This window comes from Danio rerio, chromosome 10 (genome assembly GCF_052040795.2).
Source record: "Danio rerio strain M-AB ecotype USA chromosome 10, GRCz13ab, whole genome shotgun sequence".
Taxonomy (NCBI): Eukaryota; Metazoa; Chordata; class Actinopteri; order Cypriniformes; family Danionidae; genus Danio; species Danio rerio.
The window spans coordinates 3,696-12,484 of NC_141030.1; the positions used below are offsets into that span (position 1 = coordinate 3,696).

The 8,789-nt window shown below is 40.4% G+C and overlaps 1 protein-coding gene across 2 annotated transcripts; it reads right to left on the minus strand.

Annotated features, from left to right (window-relative positions):
• Positions 1 to 669: 669 nt before the first annotated feature.
• LOC141376261 (uncharacterized) lies at positions 670 to 7,415 on the minus strand. 2 transcript variants are annotated; one of them, XM_087269867.1, is made up of 4 exons: positions 7,183 to 7,415; positions 4,037 to 4,101; positions 3,575 to 3,949; positions 670 to 3,462 (listed from the first exon to the last, which is right to left on the minus strand). In XM_087269867.1, exons 1-4 carry the CDS (start codon positions 7,310 to 7,312, stop codon positions 1,102 to 1,104), a joined length of 2,931 nt encoding a protein of 976 aa, XP_087125993.1. In that variant the 5' UTR covers positions 7,313 to 7,415; the 3' UTR covers positions 670 to 1,101. The 2 variants fall into 2 exon arrangements, with proteins under 2 accessions (XP_087125993.1, XP_087125992.1); XM_087269866.1 differs by having other exon boundaries at positions 4,034 to 4,101.
• Between the last annotated feature and the right edge of the window lie 1,374 nt (positions 7,416 to 8,789).

The following is an 8,789-nucleotide window of genomic DNA, read 5'->3' on the forward strand; positions in this document are numbered from 1 at the left end:
GACTCATTCCACCAAAATACCCCACAGTGCTCAACAATATTTAGTTCTGGTGATTGTGCAGGCCATGGGAGATGTTCAGCTTCACTTTCATGTTTCTCGAACCACTCCGTCACTGATTACGGCGAGGTCGAAACGACTGGGGTGGAAATGACATTTGTACAGTTTTTTTTGTTTGTGTGTGTGTGTGTGTGTGTGTGTGTGTGTGTGTGTGCACGCGCAAAGATTAAAGGTAGCTTAACTGATTAGCTTTGAATTGAGACCAGCCTCTCATGTATAAACTCGTTTACCCTTGTTTTGTTTGGTTTTTAAAAAACCTCTTTGAAGCTACGACATGTTTGGAAATGACGTAGGGTAAATTAATTTCCTCAGGAAACACTATTTACCTTGTTTTTTCTTCAAGTGTTGCTGATAAAATAAAAATTAAAAAAAAATTTCATTCTCTCCATCTCGAACATGTGCTGTTGATTCCTTGAATTTCTGGCTTGGGTTGGCACAAACAGCTGTCCTTTAAATGCTCGTCTGCGTTGAATAATGCGATGTGGCTGCTGTCACTTGAAGTTTAATGTAAGAGATTCTACAAATTAAAAGTTAAAGATCTATATTTGAATCAACGTATGTCTCGTCTTTCATATGCAAACAGAAGACAAAAAAAGCCAAGTGTTCCCTGCATTGGTCAAATCAAATCACTTTTATTGTCACAGCAGCACGTATGCTACGATGAGTGAAAAGCTTAGGTGCTGGCTCCAGACAGTACAAAATACAGACAGAGTGCAAGTACAAAGACGGTGCGTAATCGTGCGCTTTGAAGGTACAATCGAGAGGCGGTTTGAAGGCAATCGTGAATGTTTGTTAAGTTACGACCTCAGTCGTCATTTTTGATAAGTAAATTCTTGTCACGTGAGATTTCTTTCCGTCAGACACTACTTTTCCATTTTCCACTGTAACGAGAAAAAGAGACGAGGGCCACATCCGATCGTCTGATGGTGATTGATCAGTTTCTCTCAGAAAATTGACTCAGCAATCATCATCGTGGGCTTTTCCGCACCCAAGGTCTGCCGCCTGTCCGTCACCGTGGCCCGACGCCCAACGGCGTAATGTCCATTACAGCGGTCGCCGTGTTTTACATTTAAAGGCATCGCGGGAGCGGCATGGCACGCCAGCACGGAAGCAAAGGTCCACGTAAACTCTGTAAGCGGCATTGACAGAGCTCCCTTCTTGCCGCCTGGCTTCGTACGCGAGGTCCAGTTCCCTTGATGTCCACCTTCTCGACATCCCCGCAGGCAAGACCATGGAAGGGGTATGCGCTATCGATTGCTCCTGCTGCTCTTCCTCGATCTCCTCCTCCGGTTGAAGCTCCTCCGCAGCAGCATCATGCCACTGCGGATTACGGGGAGCGTTGGGCCTCTCCGGGACGATTGGCGGTATTTTGAAAGGTACGGAGGGATGCAGTCGCCATATTTTGGGATTCAGGAACCCTTCGTGCAGTATGGGAGCCTGTATTTGCATCATTTTGAGTTTTTGCTGAGAAATCGGGAGTGACGCGGCCAACGTTGTCAGCTTGCCGTAGTCGATGTAAACGCCTTGTTTCAGCAGTGCAAGGCAGCTGACAAACGTGCACACCTGGAGCAACTTGGCCCTCTCCATGTTTTCCGGTTTCAAACGCCCCAGCACGTCCTTCATCCAGGGCATTCCGTTGGCTTTAGCCGACGCCAGATTGCGTTCGTAAGTCACTCCGCGACTCACCAGGGTGACAATCACGTCGCCCTCCATTTGCGCAGCCTCCGCATCGAGGCTGGGTTTCTGCTGCGGTGACAAAACGTTGAGCATGTCTTTTTTGTTCCAGGACACCTTCGGGTTGCGCGCCGAGTCAATCACCTTCATGGCTGGGAAGTACTGAAGGCAGTTGTAGTTCAACGATGCTTGCAGGACGCCCCTCAGGGGCCTGCCGTGCTCTTCCACGAGCTGCGCCGCCCTTTTAGCGGTGGACGGGTACGTGAACCTTTTTATCTTCTCCACCAACTCCTCCAAGAGAACATCTCTGCTGATCGTGCCCGTGCACTTGCACGGTGCCGGAGGTGTGGAGTTTGTCAGACTCATTAACGACGCCGTGCTGGTCTCGCCGAGGTCGCAGAGGATCAGCGTCAAAAGGTCCGTCCCGATGATGGTGAGCGGTCCGTCGAGGCTGTCCGCGAACCCAAACAAGCGCTCTATTCTCGAGATCTGCAGCGGCTTCTTGGACCAGTACAGAAGGGGGGGCGGAGCCAGGTCGAGAGCTGCCGAGTTGAAGGGTGCCAGCCCCATGATGCCTCTCTGCCATGTGAGGCTGCGCTCGTTGTCCAGGCCGGGGCCCAGATTGACGGCAAAGATGGAGTCGTGCAGGCTGCCGGGCCTGCCCCAGAAGAACACTTCCAAGGCTATCTCGGCTTGAAATGCCACCCAAGACTCCTCAAACTTTCCCTTGTGCTTTCCGGTGGCGTGGGCGGCGCGCAAGCTGCCCAGCAAATATCTGGGCACCTCCTGCAGGGTGCTGAGGAAGGGTAACCTTGCCTGGTCCTCCGCGAAGGGAAGGAGCATGGGTTTTTCCTCCAGCAGCTGCGAGACAGCGCTCGCGTCGAAAAAATCCACCGCTCTCACGGTGCCCCACATCTGCTGCGTTGCCAGTAGAGTCACCGTTTCAAACCTTGCCCTGACAATGCCTTGCAGCTTCAGCAGAAGGTCTTGCATGTGATCGAGGTAGGCCTCGCTTCGATTTGACATGGCTCGTGCGGTCATTGGGTGCATGAGGCCGCAGCAGACCACTTCTCCCGACACTGGGTGCGAACTCCACTTTTCCTGACGGTTGTGCGGCGTGTCCGCATAAAGCTGCAGAAAGGTCACGCTTTGGGGGAAACGGGCTGGCCTCAGCAGGTCCCCGCTGACCTCCATGCGCCGTCCATCCAGGTTGGACTGAAAGTTCAGGGCCTCCCGGAGCGACAGAGGACAGAATATCGAGCCTTTGTCTCCCACTAAATCCTTCAGGGCATACTTTGACCAAAAGTGGTGCACGTTTTCATCCCGTGACCCGATCTCGCACGCGGCATGGATGCTGAAGCAAACAACGGACCTCTCACGACACAGCTCCGAGAGGCAGAGCGGGGATCCGTCCTTCTGGCCAAACTGGCAAAGGATTATCACGGGTTTCAGGCAGTCGACGGGTTGAGACTGGAGGGCGCGGTCGAACGTTTCGAGTATAAAATCTTGATCCTGCTTCAAAATGTGGAAGCGTGACAGGTCGTAGAGTTTGTTCTTCTGCATCGTGGGGCGCTTGATATCTTTCGAGGAAGCTGACTTCAGTAGGTGCTGCAGAGACTCTCCGATGGCTCTGAAGCACTCCGTGGCTTTTTGGTCCATTTTGGCAGCCGAATCAATGGATGGGTCGCCATGCTGGCCTCTCGGAACCAGGCACAGACTCAGTTGCCATCCCTACGGAACAAAATGGCAAGACCTTTTCAGACGCCCGCCGTCACTCTGCATACAGTCGCACGAATGCAAAATTAGGGAAACTGCAGTCGATGAGCTTCACAAAGACACCTACCTGAGGCGTTGCGATGGTGAGCCCTCTGGATAACTGAAAGCACCGGAAACCGGACCCGGAGTAGACGTGGGGCTTGACGTGTTTCTTCAGCAGATGGAAAACTGGATGCACGCTCACTTTCGAGGGCTTTGGAAAGGTCAGGTACGGGACTCGAAGTTTCAACCCTGACAGCTCTTCCAGCTGAACTACTACACCGTCAATGTCGAAAGAAAGGTCCAAGTGAAGACTCTGCTCCGATCTTGTCATAGTGGTTGGGCTGACTGACAGGTGAATGCTGTCATCGGAGAGAAAGTCTTTCATGCTACTTGACTGCCTGACGATGTCCAACAAGTTTTGCGTGTTGTCTTCAGCGGTTGTTTTGTACAGCAACTCCACCTGACAGAGAAGATTAAAACAATTCATGATAGTGTCCGTTTTTATTCCAAGAATATCACGCAATTACTCATGCAACTATCATACCACCTCTGAAGCCCCGCTCTGGTCTTGCTCATCCACGTCACCTTCTTCATGGACAGAAGCTCTTTCTGCTGTTGAGCAAATAAATAAAGAAAAAAATCAATAGACAATAGATAAATCCATTCAAGAGAGAGGCTAGAAAATGTTATGTTCCATTCGGTATTAATTACATTGGCGAAATATCGGCGAAATATCATCTTCGAAGACGAAAATGACATAAAAAATTAGCTGATGATGGCGACAACTATAATAAAAATATAATTAAATTTTTGCTGACTAATAGAAAGAAAACGAGAATGGTATTGAGAAACGACTTTGCAAAAAAAAACAATCGGAAAAGTCCGCGGAAAAACGGGTTTGGTCACCATCGTGAACACAGGGAGTTCTGTAGATTAAATGCATACACAAAATTAAAAAATCTCCAGCCAGCATTTACTTTAAAGCTTTATTGCATTCACATGAAGAATTTTGAACGTTTTGAATGACGTTTTGAAGAATTACTGGTCACAGAGATACAAAGAAATGGTTTGTTTCCTTAATATTTATTTCCTTAATGTGTTTTAGTAAACCTTAAACATTTGAAATGTACAACTGCATAATTTCATAAAGTTAATGTTTATTTTACAGTGTGGGACTGCACAGAGAATAGCTTAGAAAATCTAGAATTGCTAAACTGGATTTATACAAACATTCCCCAAATTAAAATCACTTAAAAAGCACTATGACACTTTTTCAATACATTAAACAAGTTACCTAAACTCTTAACACGGTTAGCACAACATCCGTCTTCGTGGGCTATACAATTAACACATTTCTTGTTGCTTTGACACAAAATGCATCCAGTCAACACCAATTTAAAATGCTTGAAATTATTTTACACGCAAATTCAACCAAAACCAAGACAATGTAATTTTAAAGTTGAATTTACCAATGCAATAGATAGATAGATAGATAGATAGATAGATAGATAGATAGATGATAGATAGATAGATAGATAGATAGATAGATAGATAGATAGATAGATAGATAGATAGATAGATAGATAGATAGATAGATAGATAGATAGATGATAGATAGATAGATAGATAGATAGATAGATAGATAGATAGATAGATAGATTTTTTTTATTTAAAACTGATTTTATTACTGCCAAAATAAAACAAATAAGACTTTATCTATATATTTATTTTACACAATATAACAAAAGACGTGCTGCCCTCTTGTGGACAAACTTTGAAACGTTCAGACCCAACTTGCAGAGTGCTTTTACTAATGTTGAATAACAATATGCAACTATTTATGTATTTTTATTAATTTTATTAATTAATTTTATTAAACTTTTATTAATTAAACAATTATTTTGTTTATTTTATTATTGTTTTGTACATCTATCCTTGGATTTTATTATTGATCTTCAATTTCATCACAGTTCCTTTTTTTGTCCACCAGAGGGACTCATTTGACAAGTTATCAATGCTAAACCCTCTTAATCATAGACTGTCACATCAGAGCCACTTTCTGACAAATACTGAATCAAACCTTTATGCTGACATTAACTATAAAGATGGTATCAATTTATATCTTATAGGTGGGAAATAAAATATGAATAATATGTGCAACGACATGATTGACAGTTATTTGTTGTTTAGGTTATAGGTCAAAGGTCATGTGTGTATGATAGACAGACAGACAGACAGACAGACAGATAGATGATAGATAGATAGATGGATGGATGGATGGATGGATGGATGGATGGATGGATGGATGGATGGATGGATGGATGGATGGATGGATGGATGGATGGATGGATGGATGGATGGATGGATGGATGGATGGATGGATGGATGGATGGATGGATGGATAGATAGATAGATAGATAGATAGATAGATAGATAGATAGATAGATAGATAGATAGATAGATAGATGGATAGATGGATAGAGAGCTTAAAGTGACATGTAAATTCTTCACCAGGTTAATTAGGGTAACTAGGCAGGTCAGGGTAATTAATCAAGTTATTGTATAACGATGGTTTGTTCTGGAGACCATTGAAAAATATACTGCTTTTAGGAGATAATTAGTGATCTTAAAATTATAATTTTTTTTTTTAATTAAAACTGATTTTATTACTGCCAAAATAAAACAAATAAGACTTTATCTTTAATTATTTTACACAACATAACAAAAGACGTGCTGCCCTCTTGTGGACAAACTTTGAAACGTTCAGACCCAACTTGCAGAGTGCTTTTACTAATGTTGAATAACAATATGCAACTATTTATGTATTTTTATTAATTAAATTGTTTTATTTTATTAATTTAACAAGTATTTTGTTTATTTTATTATTGTTTTGTACATCTATCCTTGGATTTTATTATTGATCTTCAGTTTCATCACAGTTCCTTTTTTTGTCCACCAGAGGGACTCATTTGACAAGTTATCAATGCTAAACCCTCTTAATCATAGACTGTCACATCTGAGCCACTTTCTGACAAATACTGAATCAAACCTTTATGCTGACATTAACTATAAAGATGCTATCAATTTATTTCTTATAGGTGGGAAATAAAATATGAATAATATGTGCAACGACACGATTGACAGTTATTTGTTGTTTAGGTTATAGGTCAAAGGTCATATGTGTGTGATAGACAGACAGACAGACAGACAGACAGACAGACAGACAGACAGACAGACAGACAGACAGACAGACAGACAGACAGACAGACAGACAGACAGACAGACAGATAGATAGATAGATAGATAGATAGATAGATAGATAGATAGATAGATAGATAGATAGAGAGCTTAAAGTGACATGTAAATTCTTCACAAGGTTAATTAGGGTAACTAGGCAGGTCAGGATTAGTGTACAAGTGTACAATAATAACATGTACAAGTTATAACATGTTTTCACGCCTGACTTTGAGGTGGTTTTTGTCAAATCAAATTGGGCTAGAACTGTATCAAAATTTGCTGTCAGAATTAACACTGGTTCCATTAAGGGCTGGATCACACAAGCAATAATTGTTTTTTGTTTGTTTGTTTGTTTCCTTTACATTAGTTTTTATTTATTTATTTGTTTATTTTTCCATTTTCCAAACAATCCGTGTGTGAAATATAACAACATTGAAATTATATCGTTTGACTCACCGGTTTCAGCTTCAAATGTCCCATGGCCCATAAGGTCTTGAAGTCTTTGCACATCTCTACGTCCTTGAATAACCAAGTCTCTGATGCGGGCTTCCACTTCTGCAAATCGACTTTCAATGTTTCTACTCATGATTACTGGAAAAGCAAAGCCTTTTTGTAAGGAAAAACGCAGGAAGTCTTGAGCTAGGGACAAAGTTGATGCAGCACTTTGCTGTCACCTTGACCAAGTGAACACAGTTTGTTTTCCGTTCTGACTTTTTAAACTGTTCCCTCCCATTTGATCATGCTAATGACATCTCTCTTCGAATGTTGATTAAAGCCAATCACAGACCTATTCCATTAAACTCTTTGAACTCGGTTTCATCTTGAATGTAAATTAGGCTAAACGACAAGGCGACACTCCTGCTTGCAGTCGTGGTGGATTTGTGGGTGAGAACGGCCACTATTAAAACTGATTAGGTCTCTCTGTTAACAGAGGAGCATCGAACAATTCAAGTCAGTGCATAGATACATATATACATATATTGATAAGGTTAAAGGTTTTGATTAATGGTTTAAGAAATAAAGTGGATAATGAACTTAGAACCTGTTTGGTCCCTTATTTGGAAACTTTTGAATAAAATCATCAATCAGAAATGTAGTCAACATCAAGGTGTAATCAAAAATTTGTACAATGGGAAGTACAAATGGGAAAGTTAGTCATGATAGTTTGAAAATTGCAAATGAATTTAGTATGAAATGAACTTTATGAAATGCTTTTCAACAACGTCCGACCGTGGATCTACCTTATAAATTTCAAATTAAAAATTTTCCTTTAATTACTCCTTTTGTTGTTTGAAATGATTTAATGGGTGTTGCAACATTGTCATTTTTAACATACAACTTATAAATGAAACCTTATAAATACTTTCCAACAACTCTTATCCCAACACTTTTAATTCATAACATTGCTTTTTGCTAAAAATTTAATAATAACAAACCTAATATTGTATTGTCATATATATATATATATATATATATATATATATATATATATATATATATATATATATATATATATATATATATATATATATATATATGTCTGTGTGTGTGTGTGTGTGTGTTTGTGTGTGTATATATATATATATAAAACATACAATAAATATTATAATATTACAAAATAATATAAATATTAGAATATAATATTTCCTCCTGTAAATATTATAACACATAAATATCAAGTCTGGTATATCCAGATGCATCAGAATTATGTAGCTACAAGCTAACAATGTTTATATATGCACTGTTAAACCAAAAAAAAACTTCCGTAAAAATATGAAGAATGCACTGGCAGGAAATTACCAGCACATTTCTCTTTTTTTTGTTATGGAATTTTCCTCTTTTAGTAAACTGAAATTTCTTAAAACTTTGTTTTAAAATAACAAACAAACTAACAAAAAAATTAATTGTAAAATTCCGTAAATCCCCAGTAAATCCCCAGTTCAATTTACTTTTTTTCCGTTAAATGATTATACAGAAACTTCAGTAAACTATAAATAGAAACATACATTTTTGAAAATTTAGCATTGCAAATATAGAACAATGAATGCACACAAAACAATAAA

What these genes read in the sequence shown, in the direction of transcription:
- LOC141376261 (XM_087269866.1), bottom strand. Translation starts at nt 7,312, where the DNA reads ATGAGTAGAAACATTGAAAGTCGATTTGCAGAAGTGGAAGCCCGCATC. An exon ending in GACATTTGAAGCTGAAACCG is followed by an intron (nt 4,102 to 7,182) that starts GTGAGTCAAACG and finishes TTTGCTCAACAG; the next exon opens with CAGAAAGAGCTTCTGTCCAT. An exon ending in TCACCATCGCAACGCCTCAG is followed by an intron (nt 3,463 to 3,574) that starts GTAGGTGTCTTT and finishes TTTGTTCCGTAG; the next exon opens with GGATGGCAACTGAGTCTGTG.